Here is a 22,667-nt window from a genome sequence, read left to right as displayed (position 1 = left end):
ATGCATTGGAATGTACTCAAAACAAGACATTGTTGCTTATGATCACTCTTATGAAACATTGTGTACCTCATTGAGGAGTAATGTAAAAGTGCAGCCCTGCAATATCTTGCTCATGCCACTGCTGGAGGAGAGAACTCCACGAGATGGCATTTGGCTACATTCCAAGCTGGCCAGACGTCGTGGAAGACATAGGAGTTGATCAACTGCGGCGAACCCATTGATACTGCTCAGCGGACAGAGAAAGGGGGCTTTTAGAAACTTGCCCAATGTTTTAACTGCAACGCCGGAAGATCAAATCGATCCAGCGATCTCTGAATTTGCCAAGTCCGGTGTGCTAACCATTACCCCACAGCAGCATCTCTAATGAGGGATGGATGCTTTGGGTACATCATAAACCTACATTTTCTCACGATCTCTCCTGGCTTTATTTAAATGCCTGACAATTCAGAATCCACATTGAATAGTACCTCCCCACCTCCCCCCGCCGCCAGATATTTACCAACTAGCCTGGTGAAGCAATCACTGGCGTGAAGTATGGGGCCGTCCATAAATGACGTCACGCGATTTTGGACGATTTTTGGCCCCCTTCTCTCGTCACACGGCGTCACAAAGAGTCAGACCCCACCTCAAATATGACGTCACAACGCTCTGCCCCCCACCCCCCCAAAACCATATTTCCATTTTGAAAATAAAACATGCTTCAAAACGCTTTAAACTATTGTCATTGTCGTGCGTATTTAATGTGGCGCTGCACTCTGATGTCGTAGGAGTGTTGTTCTCACAATTAGTGTTGTTATAACAATTCTAAATTTATTTAAAGTTAAATTTCGATTTAAAGCTTTCGTGACTGCAATGATTCATCTTCTTTGGTTCTTTCGGTAAAGTCACGTAGAATGAGAATAAAATAATAAATTGATAAAATAAAATAACACAATAATATTCTCACGACGTTTCGGCCACAACACAAGCGGCCTTCAACAGGTGAAGGGACGAGACTGTCTGGTAGGACAGCGCTGGAGTGTATTTAAAGTTGCGAATTTTGATGTGACGTCACATTTCTCAACCCCCCTCCCCTCCCCCTCGTCACATATCGTCACAAATGTCTGACCCCCCCTCTCTCCCCCCAGGTGCGTGACGTCATTTACGGACGGCTCCTAGGGTCACATAACAGCACGGCTAGAAGACTTTCATCCAGCAGTGCGTTTAGCATGGCTCGTGATGATGTACAACACCGGAACCGCGGTGACATCTCGCATTCCGTTCATAGAGAGAAGTCCGCTCCTTGTCTTTTTTGTTGGTCCCCTATCATACTTTTTTTTATTTAATCGCTACTACCACTACCACGGTGAGTAGTGATAAAAGAGAACTGGACGAAAAAAAATGGTCCCATTTTGTACCGTGGCTATTGTTTCCGTGAACTTCACGCTCTCTGATTCCTACGCGGATGCTGAGGTTGTCGGACGATCACACGTGGTGGTTTTCGTTCACGTACTGTGTTCAACCACGACACTTCGAGTCGCAACAACAACACACAGCAAATCACTACAGGTCTGCTTCTTCCTTGCAATCCCTAACCCCCCCACCACCACCACCTACATCGGGTTTTTGTCTTTTAAAAAACAAAGTCCTTGTGACCTTGTTCAACTCAATAAACGTGCTAATTCGCATCGACAATACGACAACTTTGGTGCTGTTTGTCGCTGGCCGCTTGACGATTAGGGCCGGTGTAAAAACACCACGAGCGCTCAACTCGCACTGGTCAACGTGGTGAAGTATGGTCAAGTGACCCTCAATGTCCACACGACTTGGGGAGGCCCAGTGAATTCACCATCATGATGATGTCTAGTCTTGACAACACTGAAATCACACAGACTGTTGGGGCAAGTCCTGTTAGCGAGCACCGTCTTCGTCTACCTAGTAGCGCACACACCCCACCAGGTACTGATTTGAGGCTGAGTCGACCTAGGGGAAGCCCATGATCGGTTCAGATATTCGTCACTGGTGACGGTGGCCGTGAGCGGGAATCGAATTCGGGCCGCCGGGTTCCTAGCGCAGCGGCGCTGACCGCTCTGCCACCGCTCCCCACCCCTCCACTCACCACCCCCCCCTCCACTCACCACCCCTCCACCCCATCTACCCCCCTACACTCACCACCCCACCCCTCCACCCCTCCACTCACCACCCCCCCACCCCCTCTACCCCCTCCACTCACCACCCCCCCTCCACTCACCACCCCACCGCTCCCTCTACCCCCCTCCACTCACCACCCCACCCCTCCACCCCTCCACTCACCACCCCCCCGCCCCCTCTACCCCACCCCTCCACTCACCACCCCACTGCTCCACCCCATCTACCCCCCTCCACTCACCACCCCTCCACTCACCACCCCCCCACCCCCTCTACCCCCTCCACTCACCACCCCACCCCCCTCCACTCACCACCCCCCCGCCCCCTCTACCCCCTCCACTCACCAGCCCCCCGCCCCCACCCCTCCACCCCATCTACCCCCCCTCCACTCACCACCCCACCCCTCCGCCCCCTCTACCCCCCCTCCACTCACCACCCCACCCCTCCGCCCCTCTACCCTCCACTCACCACCCCACCCCTCCGCCCCCTCTACCCCCCCCTCCACTCACCACCCCACCCCTCCGCCCCCCCTACCCCCCTCCACTCACCACCCCACCCCTCCGCCCCCTCTACCCCCCCTCCACTCACCACCCCACCCCTCCGCCCCCCCTACCCCCCCTCCACTCACCACTCCACCCCTCTACCCCCCCCTCCACTCACCACCCCACCCCTCCGCCCCCTCTACCCCCCCCCTCCACTCACCACCCCACCCCTCCGCCCCCCCTACCCCCCTCCACTCACCACCCCACCCCTCCGCCCCCCCTACCCCCCCTCCACTCACCACCCCACCCCTCCGCCCCCCTACCCCCCCTCCACTCACCACCCCACCCCTCCGCCCCCTCTACCCCCCCCTCCACTCACCACCCCTCCGCCCCCCCTACCCCCCCTCCACTCACCACCCCACCCCTCCGCCCCCTCTACCCCCCCTCCACTGACCACCCCACCCCTCCGCCCCCCCTACCCCCCCTCCACTCACCACCCCACCCCTCCGCCCCCTCTACCCCCCCCTCCACTCACCACCCCACCCCTCCGCCCCCCCTACCCCCCCCTCCACTCACCACCCCACCCCTCCGCCCCCCCTACCCCCCCTCCACTCACCACCCCACCCCTCCGCCCCCTCTACCCCCCCCTCCACTCACCACCCCACCCCTCCGCCCCATCTACCCCCCTCCACTCACCACCCCACCCCTCTGCCCCATCTACCCCCCCTCCACTCACCACCCCACCCCTCCGCCCCCTCTACCCCCCCTCCACTCACCACCCCACCCCTCCGCCCCCTCTACCCCCCCTCCACTCACCACCCCACCCCTCCGCCCCCCCTACCCCCCCTCCACTCACCACTCCACCCCTCTACCCCCCCTCCACTCACCACCCCACCCCTCCGCCCCCCCTACCCCCCCCTCCACTCACCACCCCACCCCTCCGCCCCCTCTACCCCCCCCTCCACTCACCACCCCACCCCTCCGCCCCATCTACCCCCCTCCACTCACCACCCCACCCCTCTGCCCCATCTACCCCCCCTCCACTCACCACCCCACCCCTCCGCCCCCTCTACCCCCCCTCCACTCACCACCCCACCCCTCCGCCCCCTCTACCCCCCCTCCACTCACCACCCCACCCCTCCGCCCCCCCTACCCCCCCTCCACTCACCACTCCACCCCTCTACCCCCCCTCCACTCACCACCCCACCCCTCCGCCCCCTCTACCCCCCCCCTCCACTCACCACCCCACCCCTCCGCCCCCTCTACGCCCCCTCCACTCACCACCCCACCCCTCCGCCCCCTCTACCCCCCCTCCACTCACCACCCCACCCCTCCGCCCCCCCTACCCCCCCTCCACTCACCACCCCGCAAGGCGGCCGGCCCACGTGCCCCTCTCCCCCGCCCCACACCCCCGCAGAGGCGAGGCGATTGTAATCGGTAGCGCGTATAAGCGAAGCGATTGTAATCGGTAGCGCGCACGGGCGAGGCGTCGCGCCGATCGCCCGCGACTCAAAATGGCTTCTCGGCGTTGCGCGCAGCTGAGTGCGGCAGCGGGGCGTCTCGCCGCCCAGTGACTCGCGAGGATCTCCTCCTCCTTCTCCTCCTCCTCCTTCTCCTCCTCCTCCTTCTCCTCCACCGCCTTGCCACCCTTTTTTATTTTTGCATTCGCGCCCGTCACTGAACGTCGGTCATTTCGCCGACACACACACAGAGAGAGACCGCTCGGAGCCGCTTAAAATAAGAGAATAGTAAGTACGGTCTGGTTATTAGGGTGGGCGACGGGGGTCGCGTTTGTCGTTGTCAATCCACACACACACATACACACACACACCCTCGTGCAGTGCGGATTAATTAACGTATTGCCCGTTATTATAATTCCCTCTTTTTGTTGTTCAGCGTCGTGTAACCATTATTGTTCTTTCTCGTAGCGTTTTGCTTGGTACCTCAATTACGCATCGATAGCCGAGTGCTCCTTTCTGTGGATATCACTCGAGTGCTACTGACAGCAATCATCACAATTGTTAATATCATAGCTACCGCTGCACCCGACTGCACGCGGTGTCCTATTAACAGCATAATTGCCTCTGGTTAATCATTACAATAAGTACAAAGCGATGCTATAATGGTCACACGTGTGCGATAAATGGCACAATGAACGACGTCATCGCTTTCCGATGATCGGGGAGCGCCTCGCAGTATCTTATTTTACTGAAGTATACCCCACGTACAGTGTGTGTGTGTACACACTGCACCACAGACGCGCACACAGACACAGGAAGGAAATTGAATACGAGGCATTGCATTCTAGGCACGGCCTCGTAAGCCATGCATTGGGGAGGGCATCTCGGCGCGGGACCGCGGGCCCAGCCGTCTGCGCTGCCCTCTCTGCCTGCCTCGCCCTGCTCGGCTGCCCTGCCCTGACTGCCCTGCCCTGACTGCCCTATCCGAGCAATGGATGTGCAAGACTGCTCGAGCTTTGGGGTTGGGGTCGGGATGAAAGACGTGGCCGGGGACGTGTGTCCGCCGGCAGCCGGGACCACTTGCCCGGCCGGATTCGACCTCATGAATGGGTCTGCGCGCGCCTTGGTGAAGAGCGGAGAGGAGGGGGACGAGGAGGATGAGGATGACGAGGAGGAGGAGGAGGATGAGGAAGACCAGCAGGATGAAGGTGGATCGGCCAGGGCGAGTGGCACCCACAAGGACAGCGAGAGCTTCGTGTCCGAGGACTCTGGAGTGACGCACATGGAGGGATCCCACGCCAACAGCAGGGACGTGGAGAGAATGGTCATGGCCATGATGATGGCCGATGGCTTGCAGGCGGCGTTCTCCATGAACGGTGCCTGCGGCGGCGCTGGTGGTGGTGCCACTGCCGCTGGTGGTGTTGGCTGTTGTTGTGGTGGTGGTGTTGGCTGTTGTGGTGGTGTTGGTGGTGGTTGTGAGCCAGGCCCATCGACGGATAGGCTGCCCAGCAAGAAGAGCAGCAGGAGTCTTCCGCCAGGACTGTCGGCCTCGGCCGCCCTGAGGACAGGCGAGCGGGCCCGTAAGTCGGCCACGTTCCCCCGCGGTGCCTACGAGCCAGGGTCTGGCCCCGTGGGCCACATGGCCCAGGGCGAGTTGGAGATGGACGAGGCGGACACGGTGTCTCGCTCCAGTCTCTCCAGCCTCAGCTCGGATCTGTCGGCTGGTGTGGGAGGCTCAGCCGGAGCTGTGGCAGGTTCTGTTGAGCAGAATCGGCAGCAGCAGTGTAAGAGTGCTGCGGACAGAGAACGCACAAGCAGCGAGGCCTCGGATGCTCCACATCGCGATGACGACCCCGACCTTCAAGATGACCCCAAGTGCCATCAGGATGAGCTGTGCGAAGATGAAAAGCCGAAACGCATCGGGCTGGCCACGTACATTACGAGGTGGGTTGACCTATTGCACGCACGCCAGTGCATGTTGTTTTTCACAAAGAGGCAACGGCGTCGACATGTAGCGCGGAGCTCGGCAAGGACTTCACCAGGGGTAGGTTGGGAGGGAGAGCGTTTTCAGTGAAAGTAATATACATGTGCATTTAGCAGTAATGCAATGTCTATAATTTAACGTGGCATTTTTATGTATACAAAAAAATGAACCCCATTAGACAATATTTTTTTACTGCAAACTAATCTAATTGTGACGATTCGCATAAAACCACTAACCAGGATTATTATTGTATTATGATGGTAAATGCGTGACATTACATTTATATCATTTGCAACATGTTACTATAAAATGGAGATGTACCATTCACAATGGATCGTTGGCGTGCTGAGCTGAAAATGTACACCTTGGGCTAGAGGTATGACAACAAGGGTTTTTTTTTACCATGGCACTGCACTTTAAAAGCCTTGGTGGCATGCCAAATATCCTATTACATCGTCTGTAAGATACAGTATAGCCAGAAGACCAGAACAGTACACCCAATAACCGATTCGTTCCAAATGACCTGTAAATAATGCTGTCATGACCACATTGGCTGGGTGCTGGCATGAAAATAATACATTGACACGTATAAATTTTGACTGAACTTTTGTGACTGCAGGAATTCATATTCTTCGGTTCTTTTGGTAAAGTCAAGTAGATAGAAAAATAATAACAAAAAATTAAGTGAATAAAAATAGAATAAAAATCAACGAAAAACACTAATAGAGACTGTAGCCTGGTTCTTAATTTAATAACCAGGCTACAGTCTACATTATTATACTGCCAGTACACTCTGATTAAGAACCAGGCTACAGTCTATATTCGTGTTTTTTTGTTTATTATTTTTATTTTATTATTTTTATTCACTTTATTATTTTTCTATCTACGAGACTTTACCGAAAGAACCAAAGAATGTTAACACGAATACTTCAAAAGTATTAACCGCTTGATGCTCCTGTGCCTGCAAACAATAGGATGTCAAGTAAAATCGCATTACCTCAATGTAGCGTGTGTATTTAATTTACAGACAGCAAATACAGTCGTCTGTTGCGCGGATATAGTTTGCCGTGGAACACCTATAACTATGCCCATATTTGTTTGATTTAAATGGCCATATACAGTCATATTGGTGATAATTAACCGTGGAAAACAATTCTACTTCTTAACGTTGGATTCGCAGAACCTTATTTTACAGTATGCAGAGGGAACCAGCTTATTGAATCCAAGAGGAAAAAACATGTCTGATTTAAACCACATGCCAAGAAGAATGTTTTGGCCCTCCTTGGATCTTGGCAGCAAATTACCAAGAGCTGGAATGCGGCCATTTGCCGTTGTAAACACGTTGGTTTCAGCATAACTCCTCAAGTACAGGATTCGTTTCCTATAAAGTTTTTTGTGCACTGCATTGATAAATCGTAGCATTTGAAAAAATATATAATAATTTTGCACGTGATTTTTATTTTTAAACCACGCTTCATTCATGTGTACAGTATTAATGAAATCAAGCTTTATGAAAGAACCATTCACAAGTTACAAAAACGTTCTTATACACTTACTGCATATACGTTTTAGTTAAGTGAAGTACATGTCTTGATTTGAAGCTTTCGTGACTGCAGGAATCTATACTCTTTGTTTCTTTCGGTAAAGTCACGTGGGTATAAAATAATGCCTGCGTGACTTTACCGAAATAAACAGAGTATGAAGTACATATATTTTATATAGTATTTCCATAGATATGTTTCAAATCAAATACACATGCGCATGAAGTGGAAAAGGGTACACCTGCGGATGTGATTTAATTCTAGATAGATTCTCAATGTCTGACTAAATCAGCCTGTACGTGCCCAATCTCATCATATCTTGGAAGCTAAGCGGATTTAAGCCCGGATAGTGCCTGGGTATTGCTTGGATGGGCAACGATCATGCGTGAAATAATGTTTGAAGGTTGTTGTAGGTTGCCGCGGGGGGGGGGGGGCTATGTTGTCAGTAGAGAGCAGTACAGCCCAATCCATTGGACTGTGATTCAATGCTTCTTCATATGGGTTCTCCATCTTTACCAAATCACACTGAGCGGCATGGTCAAGTATAATCAAAATGACTCCCACAGCTCGCATGTCTTGGGGAGATCCACATCCAGCAGTGGATCGACACAATTATGTATGTCTACATATTACCAGTATGCCCTTGGTTTAAGAGGCACTCAGAATCTTTGACAGTTAAGGAAGAACATCAGTTTCGCTTAGGAACACTTTTTTTATGTGCTGAGTTCTATTCCTTGAAAGGGACGTGTGTTTGTTTTGAGATCAGAAAAACCATGACAAGTGTCGAACACTGCACTTCTTGGAAAATTGATTTAATGTACTACTGAAATATAACGAGAGCACGTACATATGCCGTGTGTTCAGTTTACAACAGCCATACCTTGTAAAAGTTTGACGTAGTAAACCGTTGTGGTCAATCTGGACTTGGCAGATGAGCAAGCAAATGGAGAAATGAAATGGAAATTGTCGATATTGGTCTAAAATATGGAAAGGTGTTAGCGTCAACATACTGAAGGGCTTATACAGTACAGTAGACTAACCTAATTGTGTATAGAGTAACAGTTGAAGTGGTGGCAACGCCGATGACGTAGAAGTGAAAGCTTTACCAGTCCTGTGTCTCCCCTTCATAAACTGACACAGGCCAGCATGGTGAGGGGGAAGGCCTTCATTACGCATTGTATCGAAATTATATTTTAACAGTAACACAGCTTCGTGTCCAGTGCAGCTCCAATGTTGTTTCTATCCATAATGGAAATAGTGGAAATTCCATGTTTAAAAACGGTGAAAAGGAATAAAAAATTGCAACGGTGTTTTTATGTTGTTTATCAGCAAAACGTTGGTATCATGTAATCATCTCAGACTTAATTAAAACACAGGTTGAGCCCGCATGAAATATCAACATTTATTCAAAGCTTAAGCATACCAGTACATCGTAAGCATAAATATACATTAGTAATTCACAAGAGAATTCAATTAGTGACCTACAGGATCTAAATGCGTAAAAAAGCCAGGTCTGGGAAATCCCTAGACATAGTATTAATAGAAGACGTAGTATTAATAGACCATTCAGTGACTGGAGCCATACTACAACACCTCCATAACATACAGACGAGATGAACACAAGCACATACCTGTCAACCCCTTATCAGTGCCTACCTTATTACAGACTAATTCAGACCTTATTGGTCACCCCGTGCCCCTTATAAATCTCAACGTTCATCCTACAAAGTCCCATCACAAGGGAAAAACACAAATAGACAACAAAAATGCCCGTATTGAAACTGCTGTATGCCATATGGACCGGAACTCAATTTCCCTGTACAAGAATACGGGTAAACCATATGGCTAGACAGGTATGGAAGCAGCATGCAATGGGAATAATTAATTGTATTGAAGGTTGCTGCTACTACATCCACTTGACCTGGCAGTGGTGCATATTTTTTTTATTCTGTTTCATGGATTCCCTGATATTGGATAATACTATTAAAGGTGAAAAATCAGTCGCTATATTGTTCAAACAACAAATTAAGTAATTACTTTCCTGTCGGTTTGATTACATTATTGTGTTTGAATAATGCATCGAGACTCCTGGAAAAAGTATAGAAAGACTTGGAAATTAAATACCATCTTCAAATATGTAATTAACCAAGTATTTTTTTTTACCAGGCTCTTTCATAACCATAAATGAAAAATCAGTGATGGGGTAAACCAATGCATATTTTGGAGGCCATTGCTGCCTGTAAACATAGCAGGGATGTTTAAAATGTTTGATAATACAGATAGCAGGGATCGGGAACACAACTTGTTGTAGCCAATAACACCAAATATTGCTTTAAAAATACTGAGGATGTGTATCCAAGGGATGTACATGGAAATACACTGCATTTATAAACTAACTCCAATCAATCAAAAAGGGAATAAATAAGTAATAAAAAAACACGCTTTTATTAAATGTACTAGTAATGGCAGAACTCCACGACTCGAGGAAGTGACCCCGAAGCTTGCCACAACGTAAGGGGACCGTGGCCAATTACAGCCAACGTCAGTTGACCGTGGACATTAGACCCAAGCCGAAACATAACATATAGAAAAGAACGTTAAAACATTTTTTTATGATATAATATAGTATTGTCATCAGTATGACATAAGTATACCAAGTTTGCAGTCGATACCACATTGGGAAGTGGGTTACAATTGAGTTACAAGATTTGAGGATACAACAATGACAACAGAGTGACTTAAAATAAAGCCTGTAAAAAGGGGCGATCCATCAATGAAACTGAATACAATAATGCGTAGAATAACTGAGGCTACACAAGGCTTGAAGCAATGTTGCCATTTGGAAGGTTCTCGTACAGAAACATTGTCCAAAGCTCTATGCATATACAGTACGCATTAAAAGACGTGTCTAAGCTGAGCCCAAGACGTTTAAATAATGGACACATGGACACGCCGGCTGTTTTCCAGGTGCTCTAGGATTTGTCATTGGGTTAAGAGTTGTTCATAAGTGCAAAAACGGACATTCCGAGGAATGCTAAACTGTTTCTGAACGAAACTTGATGTGGGAAATAAACAGCCCCATTCAAAACACTGTCGGCTTAAGTGTTTCTTTTGGGAGGAAAATTATAAGTTATTTGAACAAAACCTTGAATTAAATGCCAGACATGTGGAATTTCTCAATAAAAACTTCTTAAGCTGATAATGTACTGTTTTATATGACTTTAATTGTACTGTACCATACATTTGGTGCAGAGAACATCAGGTTATCTGAACAAAGTTGTTGTAGCATTGCTCAATGAAGCAGAGGTGTCAGAACATTATCCCCCCCCCCCTGGAAAACTGGATTAATTGAAGAAAGTTGGACAATATATAACTTTGAAGCGTTTTAATTTGATACCTCCTGGATATAAAAATATGACTTGCATATATTGCCAGTCAAGCTGTTACAATTTGCAAGGCCCACTATTACAATACTATACAATGTACAGTAATCTAATAATAAAGTAGAGTTGATGTGTTTTTTTTAGCTCTCGTTTTTCTTTAAAAAGCCCCGTTTCTATTTTAACCCCAGACCTTGAGAAATGTGGGTAAGCATGAAGAATTTCAAAAACCTGCTTAAATCTGGTTAATTTTGGTCACAATTTTCATGCCAAACGTCTTTTTAAAAGACGCATACTCGTTTGGCAGGCTATTCGGGTTTACAAAGCAAATGGGGTGGTTCACAACTTCCTGGTTTTGAGAGCGATTGGCTCACTCACCAGACCAGGAAACACAAACCCTCTGTGAGTCTTCATCCTCCCACTCTGCTCCTCCACCCCCTGGATGCTGGAGTATGACGATACTGTAACATATTTACTCTGTGTATTCAAGTTATTAAATATGTACAGAAATAGGCTACGTAAATCTTTCGCCATTCCACAGTAACGTTCTCAGGGAGCCGGCATACTTTGCTAGGGTTTGGCAGTTTGCTTGTGCCAGTGAGTCAGCTACCATGTTTCAAAGTTCCAAGTCTGGCCTCGGAGATTTTTATGTGCTTCGTAGGCCGCAGTGCTGTGTATTCTAAGCATGTGGCATGGCTTTGTCTTCACTTCTCATTTATGAAGGGTAAGTTCATTTCGAGAATAAGTATTGTGTGAATTAACGTTTGTTAACGTGTCTTATTAATGTGTTGAAATCTTAGTATGGATTAATACAATGTATTTGTTCATTACACTAACTACATTTAAATTGTACGTATTACTCGTACGTAATTTATTACACGAACGTGCCTTGTTTTTAACTGTCGGCATTTAAAAATGCAGTCCCATTAAAACTTTCCTTTTTAAAAACATTTTTAAAATGAATACCGTATTTTCAAAGGGATGTTATTGTTGAGGCATAAGACAAGTAAACAATAATAAACGTGAACACTGTCCTAATATAACTGGTGGAATCCAGGTCTGCTTTGGAAATGGAATAATTCATTTCAAGGGTTTCTCACTAGTTAATAAGGCATCTTCGACTTGAAACCAATTATCATTGAATGTTGCTGTCTTAATTGACGTTTGAATGTAAGTTTTCATAAATGGGAAAACACCTTTAAATGCGTTTTAGGAATAAGGTTAATCTGGTTCCTGCAATAATCTATTAGATTGCCTTTTAAAAATGGTTGCAAACATTGCTTCACTCCACTATTGTGTGATATGTTTATACAGTCATGGACTCTGGTGTCTGTAAGAAGATAATGTGTTGTAAAATTTGCATGCTAATAAAACGGTCACTGTCAAATTCAAACATATGTGCTCATTTCAGTCTCTTCAAGTTTATCGTTGGGACTCGGGCATACAGATGTTGTAGAATGTGCCATTTTGTTAAGTGAAGCCTATGGTGTTCCTTTAAATATGTTACGACACTGCACTTAGCATATTTGCCTTGAAGCCGGTGTTTAAAAAAAAACCTGTTACGTGAACAGCTGAAATGTCCCACATTTATACAAGACAACAGTTAACGCCTTTAAAAAAAACATATCTTATGGGAATTTACAGCTGAAATGTCCCACATTTATACAAGACAACAGTTAACGCCTTTAAAAAAACACATCTTATGGGAATTTACTATTGTGTCAAGTGTAAGAATTCACTGGGAACAAAGTGTACCAGGACCTCCCACAGATTATTACCTGGTCATTAGGCAATCTACAGTGCGTGGGATGCATTTCTGAGCTGGGGCATAGTCCTCTGCAACAGAGTTGTCTTGCAAAAGTAAACCGTTTACGTTTTGCTGAGAATTCTACACGGTGCATGAATAAACAAAAAGTAAGCACGTATCACTTGTGGAATAAGTGGCATTTATTGTTAGTTTAGTGTAAGCGTATGGGTTCTTTTAAACGAAACAGAATTGTGTTTTAAAGCTGCAATTAAGCAGTATATTTGTCAACTAAATTTAATCCATTGTTTTAGACGTTCATACTGGTTTTGAGTATAGCAGTTGGGTTATATTGAGAACTTACAGAAAAGTGATTTAAATGTTTATTCATGACCATCCACTGCTTGCAGAAACATACTCACGTGGAGGAACAAGGACTGCAGAGTGAGTGTTCCAAGTGCACCTGGCTGGAAACTGTTTGGAAGGGTCCCACCAAAAGAAAGTCCACAGAAAGACCCTAAGAAAATTCAACAGGTACAACATAAGTCCTGAATGTACATGGATTCTGAAATGCTTTTTCAATATGCGTTTTGTCCACGCAATTATCTCATTCGCGGTAATGATCATAAGTTTCGAACCGCATTGTGAACTGACGTCATTGGCTTCGGCGCCAAGGATAATCTGCCTAGCGTTGGTTATCGCCAAGTTTTGGGCATGTCTTTGATACATTTGGCCAGTTTTCTATCAAGTCTTTAATAGCAACACAACTTTAATAAAAACATGTTTATATTTGATCAGGTTTACAGTCATTTTACCTCTGACTACAGGCAGACTTAAAGCTAATGCATTAACTTTTAACCTTAGTTGGAAAACTTTACGCATGTTGAAATTATGAAATTATTTTGCACGAGAAAACTATTGGTAAAAATAACATGTTTAATATGTACACATTACATAAAGGAAGGAATGTGTAACAGTGATAAAAACATTTTGCAGAACTATATTAAACGCTTCGCTTCCTGGTATTGTATTCTTTGTTGCGTTGTGACGCATCGACTGGGAAAGTACTGTTCTCTTATTCCTGCTGATAGTCAGCAGACAGCTGTGCAGCTTACAAGTGCAAGCATTCCCACATACTGTGCATTCTTAAAGTTCCATTTTGCACAAATGTAAAAATACGTCTCCATGTATATGTTTTACACCTACTAGCCATTTACATGAAGCTGGATTTTGGCATATGCCCACCTGTCATATAGTATTTTATTCTGTGGCATTTGATTTATCTTTCAGCAATTAAAATACATGTTTCTTAAAATAACTTCCATTATATGCCTCCAACTTTTGCTGTTGCTCTTGCTCGTGTGCAGTATAAGTTGAATGATATTGTGGTTAAAGCAGTTAAAAGTCTTAATTATTTCAATTATTTTACTGGTACCTTAGTTTCCTGATTTATCGTACTAAAACAAGATATTTGAACTTTATTTCAAGACTTGGAATAAAAAAAACACACCTTTTCCAGCATTTGTTTAAAGTTAAATACTGAACCATTCTGTGAAGTGCTTGTGGCAAGCTTTGGAGTATTCAGTTTATCCAATAGTTTGACTCAGTTTCCTGTTATTGCCACAGAGCACATGTGATGGTGTGCCAACAGGAAGGGAGGAAAAGGAGGCATATTATGTAGTGACTATATAGCGACCGAGGAATGGAAATCTTATGAACGTTCATTTAAGCCTTTGGCACCAAGTCAAATTTTTTGGGTGAATGCTCATTGTTCGGGACGTTCAGTTTTCCACTGCGCTTGTTTCACAAGCGGACCACTTCTACCGTGGAAAAAATGATGAGAACCTCGGGCTTCACCAATACATCTGACATGCATGATTTATGCCCAGGGTCACATGACAGGTTGGGTGGCAGCAATGCCTTTGTTGTAAACAATGAACTTGTTTTGAGACATGTGAGAACAAGAAATACTTCGTTGAGAGTGTTTAAAATATATCGACAAGTTTTTAAGTTATTTCGTAAAATAAACATGTGCATCTTACCGAGGTGAGCAGTATTCGTTTGTCATCTTCGACTGCTTCACCAGAGTGCAAGCTCGATTTGTTGTTTTTTTTCTCTCCCCAGTTTTTTTGTCATCCTTTTTAACGGGTTCTCCTCCACATGTGCTGTAGGATTACGAAGCCAGGATAGCGAAAAGCGAGAAGGCGGCCACTGGCCAGACACCATCAAGAAAGGACCTGGACTTTGAGCCCCTTTCTACCACAGCCCTCATTCTGGAGCAGCGTCCAGCGTAAGTGGCATTTTCACACCTTATGGTGAAAACCACTATGAGCTGGGCTAACAGAAATCACATCTGTGGCACTTTTTTGTAAATTGAGAAACCACGGACATTGTGACTTCATGTTAAAATCCTCACCACCATTTCAAGCTTAAAGCGGGCGGTAGATTTTGTATTATACATACGTTGCATAATCCGTTTGCGTGTGGCTGTGAAGGCACCTACCTGCTAAGCCTGTCGAAGAGATGCAGAGACACCAGGAACTTTACGCTGAGATGGTTTCCCAGGCTAAAAAGCGAGGTAACAATAATTATCATCTTCATAATATGAACCATCCTCTAAACACATGACGATGATGTACTTGTGAATCTGTATTGGTACTGAGAACCGCCTAGCAGATTATGATCGTAAGAGGTACATCGTTTTTAAAGTGACAGTACACAAGTGAAAATAGGCCTTTTGTCAAAAATAAACCTCAAACATTTTCCCAGCCTACCTCTGCTCAAGTGGTTGTTTGTTTTCTAGAAGCACGAGAGGCACAGCGGCAGAAGCAACTGATGCAGGAACGCTGTAAAAAGGAAGACTCGATCATCAGTACCCTGGCTGTGTGGAACACTGAGATTCTGCCAAACTGGGAACAAACGTGAGTACAGCCACTCGGGGTGCAGTTAATGCTATACTCGAGCATTTTGTTTTCATTCTCTACGGACTACTCTGGTTTCCTCCCACGCCTCCGAAATCGCACGGTTGGCTACGTATGGTGCAAAAGAACATACTAACATTGTGAGACAATCACAACTATTTGAACCGGACAAATGTATGCAACACATTAATTATCTTTGACTTGTAATGATTGCAATGTTGTTGGAAAGTATCAATATGCAACCTAAGGAAATTAAGCTTCTAATTTGTTGTTTAATAAGTTTACTTTCAGCACAGTTATTTCTCTTTAATATTTACCCTTGTGATACATTATGAAAACAGGTGTAATTCGAGAAAAGTACGGGATTTATGGTGGCAAGGCATCCCTCCCAGTATCCGGGGGAAGATTTGGAGTTTGGCTATTGGCAATGAGCTCAACATCACGCCTGGTAAGCTGCTTCTACCGTCCATCATCTTAAAAAATTATTACAAACACCAATGCATCTGTAGAGTGCGGAATATGGTGTCATTTGGTTATGAATTTGTATTGAATGTGTTGTTTACAATAAGAGTCTAACAATACATGCTGCTTTTACATTTTTGTTTCAGAATTGTACGAAATCTTTCTGTCTCGGGCAAAAGAGAAGTGGAGGAGCTATAGCGACTCTGGTTCAGACTCTGAGAATGGAGGTTAGTGTCAACTGTCATTGATGTCCATTAGCTGTAAACCTCAAGCAAAATCGTCATTATAAACCATGGAAATAACACCTGTCAACCTCTTGGCTGTCATTTCCCAGATGTTGGGTGTAATGGGGCCGACCGAGAAAGCAGCCTTGAGCTGATAAGTCTGGACATCTCTAGAACTTTCCCATCTCTGTGTATCTTCCAGAAGGTTTGTGACATCGCATACATTTTTACCAAGGGAAATAATGTCACGACAATCTAATTTCGTGTTATTCAACTTTACACTTTTGTATGTGCTTTGCTTTATATATCCATTAATTTTATGTGAACATTTAAAAAAAAAATGTTTTTTTTCAGCGAGGACCATACCATGACATCCTGCAGAGCGTGCTTGGGGCCTACACATGCTATCGTCCAGATGTTGGCTATGTACGTCTATCTTAAATACACCTTCAAATACACGTTAAATTTTAATTTACCTCGTTTGACATGAAAATAACCCCATCACTTGAAAATTATGTTCATATGCAAGAAACTCCACAAATTAAGTCTTTTACATGTTGATAAATAAGTAATGGCCACATGTTTTTCATTTTGTCATGCCTAATGAGAGTTTTAACAGTTGGGCAGCCAGATGCCTTGGCATCGGGGTAGTGATTGGATGTGCCCGTGCACCAACAGGTGCAAGGCATGTCGTTCCTGGCAGCCGTGCTGTTGCTCAACCTCGACGTGGCAGATGCATTCATCACCTTCGCCAACCTCCTCAACAAGCCCTGCCAGATGGCCTTCTTCCGTGTCGACCACCCACTGGTTTGTGCAACTGAAACTGTGCATCCCTTTCTTACTGGGCTAGCATGTACAGCCATTTGCCCATAAAAGCACAATCCAAGGCTCAATCCTAATTAGATTCTGAGATCTGATGAGATTGAGGGGGCATATCCAGGTTAGTTGGTCAGACACACAAGCTAGCACAAGTCAATTACACTTCCTAATGTGTAAGCTTGTTCATAAGCACTGGTCTCTTATGCACCACCTAAAGTGCTTTTCTATTAAGCTGTCTAGATTTCAGGAGCTCTAAGGTTGCAAAGTGATAGATGTATTTACGTGCAACAACATCCTTCTCTGACAAATGGTCATTGCTGAAATTAAACCTATGATCTATATTTCCTCTCTAGGGCAGTATCATTGTTTAATGTGGTGAATTTTGGCAGTTTTTGCTTGTGCACCACTGATAATGCAGTATTGCATTTTTTTACAGTAGTTGCTTTCGGCACAGTTGGTAATTACTTGAACTTTCGTAGATGCCATGTACTGCAGTAAAATAACATTGATATATACACTGTATAAACATCCTCGGAATATGAAAATGTTGTAATACTTTAATTTTATACGGAGACAATGTGTTGCTGGACAATGGATTAATGAGTAATTTTGACCTTAAATCATTTACAGATGCTTAAATACTTTGAAGCCTTTGAGCTCTTCTTTGAAGAAAACCTTCCAAGGTTATTCAGCCACTTCAAGACCAGCAACTTGACACCTGACTTGTACTTGATTGACTGGTATGTAAAAAATAAATATTTCATTGTGGTGGGTTGATCAGCAACGTATGTGTTCGTGCCAGTATTGGTGAGCCAGTGGACACCTTCAGGAGTAGAAGTCTGTTGAATATCTGATATGCTGCTAGTGAATAATTGAAACGAGCACGTAGCTCATGGTGAGACATTATGACCGCAGTCAGTGTGGGCTATGCTTATGTTTTTATCAGTGTAGGATATGGCCACATTTGCCATGCGATGTTCAGATGTAATTCAGTGCAGATGATTGTTTGTGAGTAAAATTTTAACCGATAGGTTTTAATAAAAAAAACCATGACACAAAACAAAGTTAATTGTAAATTTACATTTTAGGTACTCACTGTATTATGCAATTTATGTACCTTTTTCGTTATTGATTTTCACTACTTGTAACATAACAAAGCCAATTGCATATGGCTCAGGTGTCCATGCTCTGTTTTGGCAGGATTTTTACGCTGTACAGCAAGGCGCTGCCTCTGGACGTGGCATGTCGAGTTTGGGATGTTTTTTGCCGCGATGGGGAAGAGTTTCTTTTCCGCACAGCACTGGGCATACTCCGTCTGTACCAGGATGTGCTGCTCAGCACAGACTTCCTGCAGGGGGCTCAGTTTCTGACTCGCCTGCCAGACAACATTGCCGCCCAGCCACTGTTTGCTGCCATTGGCACCATCAACATGCAAAATAAGCATGGAAAGTGGAGCCAGGTAATGCCTTGGGCCACAAACTTTCAATGTCCAGTTCTCACAATGTCATGATGAACAGAATGTCCTAGGAGTGTTCCTATATCCATTCTAATAGGTTGTGTTGCCTGTTTTCCAGGTTTTTTCTGCACTTCAAAAGGACAGACGAGATTCAGAGAAAAGTGGAAGCCCTTGAGGAGGCAGTCGTTGGCTCCATTTGTGCTTCAGAAATATTTAATGTGAACTGTGTGTAGAAGACCTCACATTTCTTTAACACTAAATGCACTTGGCAGTGTTTATTGGGACCATTTACATTCTGAAAACTAGTTTGAAAGCATGTTGTATCATTGCTGCAGTGTTCGGAGTTTGGCTACATACGAATATGAATGGAACTGACTGAGTGGGGTAATATTGCTTCTCCTTGCTGTATTGCATCTCTGGAATCTGAGCAGAACTGGCAACTGAAAAAGTATCTGCAGTTTATTCCCTAGGCATTGGCTAGTGGCAGGTCAAGACGATGCAGGCTACAGAAGTGCATACATACGTTTGTAAATGTGGAAAGACATTTAGCCAAACTTGTATTCCCATTTTATACAATCTATGGACTTTTTCAACTGGTATTTGAAAATAAGTGCATACAATACTTCTCCACACTAATGATCAGTGTTACTGAATATACAATACATATGGCGCCTTTTCTGCTATAGGACCAGAACAGAATTTTGTGATGCAGCATTGCACAAAGCTTGCCTCTGTATTGGCTTGGTAATATTACCTTGCAATACATCAAGTAAATAAGCAGTTCTTTGAAACAAAGCTAGAGGTAGATCTGGTCTAAGTGGTTTGTTGTGCTGTGTGTGTGTGATTTGTCAAATGATGCGCTTAATGTAAAACGTGCTTACATGAAACAATGCAAATATGTACTCGCCTGATGGGCATGTGTTATTTGTACCATAGATCGACTGCAACATCGTATTTGGTTCCACGTTATGCTCAAGCGTTGTAAAATAAAGTAAAGAACGCAGCACCTTGCATAATAAATAGCAAATTTGATTTTTTTCACTTTACACAATCCAGTGGAAATTATGTATGGAGAACATGAAATGGAAAGTTTTTTTTTTGTAGCCAAAAAGCCTGCGTCTTTTCCAACCATCCTTAATCATACGCAAACGCATTGCGAGTAACTTTATGGAATGAGTGCAATGTTATTAACGTGGTGTATTGAAGCTATTTTTCGAGGGCATATACCACTTTTTCTCTTTAAAATGTTACCTTAATTACTACGAAAGACACTTTCTGGCTGGTTCAGGTACTTTCCTGTTTGTTTTTGCCGTCTTAGCAGATGGCCTGCAGAATTTACCAGTACATTGTAAAAAAAATTAAAGCTGTCTACCAGATTCCGTTTTTGTACAAAAACATTGTTTCATTTTGCTCCGTTCAAGGATTGACGTAATCGCGTATCGAGGGAAACCCTTTAGCAATTAGTACCGCTTCTTAAAATGCAGCTGTAGTTACTCTTTATAAATCCAAATTGTATTGAAAACCTGGATAATTGGACTTGACATGTGACACTAACATTTGACCACGAATCAAGAGCCTCCTTTAGGGTTGAGTATACACATGGTTTGATCGTAATAAAATATGTGAGTGTAAAAGTGCAAATTTGAAATGTGCAAATGTACGTGAAGACTGACGATTGTCATAAGAAAAAAATGCACTTAGTTCAATGGACTTGACATTCAATTTGTGTTTTTTTGGCGAGTCGTACATCTTGAAGCCTGCAGCAGCAATCGCGTTGGAAATATTTATATTTACATTATCAATAGTTACATTTTGGCTTAAAGATTTCGTGACTGCAGGAATTCATATTCTTTGGGTCTTTCGGTAAAGTCACGTAAAAAGGTTCAAATTTATACAAATAAAATAGACAAAAAAAACTACGATGTTTCGATCACAACACAAGCGATCGTCATCAGGAGGAAAACAGGGGGAAAGATGCTTTCCTCTTTATTTGTATTAATTTGAACCTATCTACGTCACGTTACCGAAAGACCCAAATAATGGTTACATTATTAACATTGTGTAAAATGTCAATTACTGTTTTGACGAAGCACAATCATTATAACCACCTGCCGCAATTATCAGCATCACAGTGTTATGTCTCAATGTTAAAACATTAAAGTCTATGTGAATGCTGCCTTGAACAGAATGGACACTTGATGTAAATAGGGTTATTTGCCAGCAATGTATGCTACCTGTTTTTATCAAGGAATAACTACAACGCTAAAGGCTGAGCCTAATCTGGTTAAGTGATGTACCTTTTACATACTGGTGGATGATACTCTTTAAAGGTAAAGCGAGTTTCCTGATGAACTTATTGCTGAACTGTAAATTTTAGTCTCTGTTACTGTCTTTTCAAAGCTTTGTCGTGTGCATTTTACGTCATTCGTGTCGAATACATTTGTATATAATAAAACAAGACATTCGTATTATGCGGTTGCATTTTTCCAAAGCAAGCCTGCACTATGTACCGCATTTGACGGAGTGCACAGTGAAAGGAGTCGATTAGTCCTTTGAGGTCTTTACGAGTCAGACCTGGGAAAATGTACGGTTGTAATACGCTACAGCATATAAAGGGTTATATATTGTAAGAACTCGACGGCAAATTAATTCACTCAAACTTCTAGAGGAATTGTTAAGATATACCTATTGATTTTAAGGCATCGATTACAAATAAGTGCACCATTTAATTTGTGGCACTTGCAGTAATTGTCACAAGACCAACAAATATTTAACTTTCAATCTACAAACCAATTAAATACTTCAGAAAACCACGACAAATGTAACTTGTAAATATTGTCCAACAAGAATAAACTTTAAAATTTGTTGCTGGACGTTGCGTACTTGTGTTTGCATGTAATACAAAAGTACGTACATTCGTGCAATGCATGAATTAAGCTTCCGTAAATAAAAGTAAATATAGATCTTCGTTGTCCTGCAATTTACGTCAGGTGGCCAAATACAGTATTTAAGCAAAATGCAACAACGCGTGGTTTCGTCCCTTTAAAAGCGGAACTCCATTGACAATGACGCGAGATTTTAAACCCGGACTAGTCCGCTCGTCACGTGACGCAATTTTAAATTCCGGACAAAATAAAAACGTCAACTAAGTCACGGCCGCCATCTTACGTAGGGTGGGGGAACGAAGTGGCTTGAATCGGCACCGCCATCTTGCGTAGGGGGGGGGACGAAGCGGCGTGAGCTGTCAATACCGCCATCTTGCGTAGGGGAGGGGGACGAAGTGGCGTGAATCAACACCGCCATCTTGCGTAGGGGGGTGGGGGACGAAGTGGCGTGAATCAACACCGCCATCTTGCGTAGGGGGGTGGGGGACGAAGTGGCGTGAATCAACACCGCCATCTTGCGTAGGGGGGTGGGGGACGAAGTGGCGTGAATCAACACCGCCATCTTTCGTAGGTAAAGGAAATAGGCTAAAAACTGCACAGTACCTCTCGCGAAAGTCACGTAACAAGAGCAAACATGTGCATTGTAAAGTTTACGCAAGTTGATTCGAGACAACATACTGTTCCTCCCATTGCTAAAAACAAGCTGAGCTGGTACTGTTCCTGGCCAAACGTCGCAATGCTGAAACATTACCCGCAAATTAGGGGACGTCCATAAATGACGTCACGCATCCAGGGGGGGGGGGGGGTCAGACATTTGTGACGATGTTAACGGGGGGGGGGGTTGAGAAATGTGACGTCACATCAAATGCGCAACTTTAAATAAATATAGACAACGCGTTCTATTACATTCTTGGTTCTTTCGGTAAAGTCACGTAGAAGGGAAACAATAAAATGATAAAAATATATATAAAACAATAAAATTCTCACGACGTTCTACTTAATTAAATAGCCTTTTTGATAAATGTTTTCTCCTCCGGGTCAAAAATCTTCCAAAATCGCGTGACGTCATTTACGGACGGCCCCTTACTCAACCGTTGATTAGACTCGGCACAAACATCGTCTCCCCCACCCCTCGACTGGCAGGTCCACCTCCATCAGAGACGCGGACTGAATCGCCATCGT

The 22,667-nt window shown here is 44.5% G+C and overlaps 1 protein-coding gene across 3 annotated transcripts; it reads left to right on the top strand.

Moving 5' to 3' along the window:
* The first annotated feature begins 4,084 nt into the window (after window positions 1-4,084).
* Window positions 4,085-21,473, top strand: LOC116940615 (TBC1 domain family member 14). 3 transcript variants are annotated; one of them, XM_032950674.2, is made up of 14 exons: window positions 4,085-4,357; window positions 4,918-6,013; window positions 13,129-13,252; window positions 14,890-15,008; window positions 15,214-15,296; window positions 15,522-15,639; window positions 15,981-16,087; window positions 16,248-16,328; window positions 16,436-16,530; window positions 16,680-16,751; window positions 17,004-17,132; window positions 17,775-17,884; window positions 18,345-18,603; window positions 18,719-21,473. In XM_032950674.2, the coding sequence occupies exons 2-14, from the start codon at window positions 5,061-5,063 to the stop codon at window positions 18,773-18,775; spliced, it is 2,307 nt and encodes a 768-aa protein (XP_032806565.2). In that variant the 5' UTR covers window positions 4,085-4,357; window positions 4,918-5,060; the 3' UTR covers window positions 18,776-21,473. The 3 variants fall into 3 exon arrangements, with proteins under 3 accessions (XP_032806565.2, XP_075921973.1, XP_032806566.1); XM_076065858.1 differs by lacking the exon at window positions 4,085-4,357 and having other exon boundaries at window positions 4,906-6,013; XM_032950675.2 differs by lacking the exons at window positions 4,085-4,357; window positions 4,918-6,013 and adding an exon at window positions 7,755-11,698 and having other exon boundaries at window positions 18,719-21,071.
* Window positions 21,474-22,667: the final 1,194 nt, after the last annotated feature.

Source organism: Petromyzon marinus, chromosome 9 (genome assembly GCF_048934315.1).
Source record: "Petromyzon marinus isolate PM22_M1 ecotype Great Lakes invasive population chromosome 9, UKy_Petmar_22M1.pri1.0, whole genome shotgun sequence".
Taxonomy (NCBI): domain Eukaryota; kingdom Metazoa; phylum Chordata; class Hyperoartia; order Petromyzontiformes; family Petromyzontidae; genus Petromyzon; species Petromyzon marinus.
The sequence above is the reverse complement of the archived record's forward strand: the minus strand, read 5'-3'. Positions and strand labels throughout refer to the sequence as shown.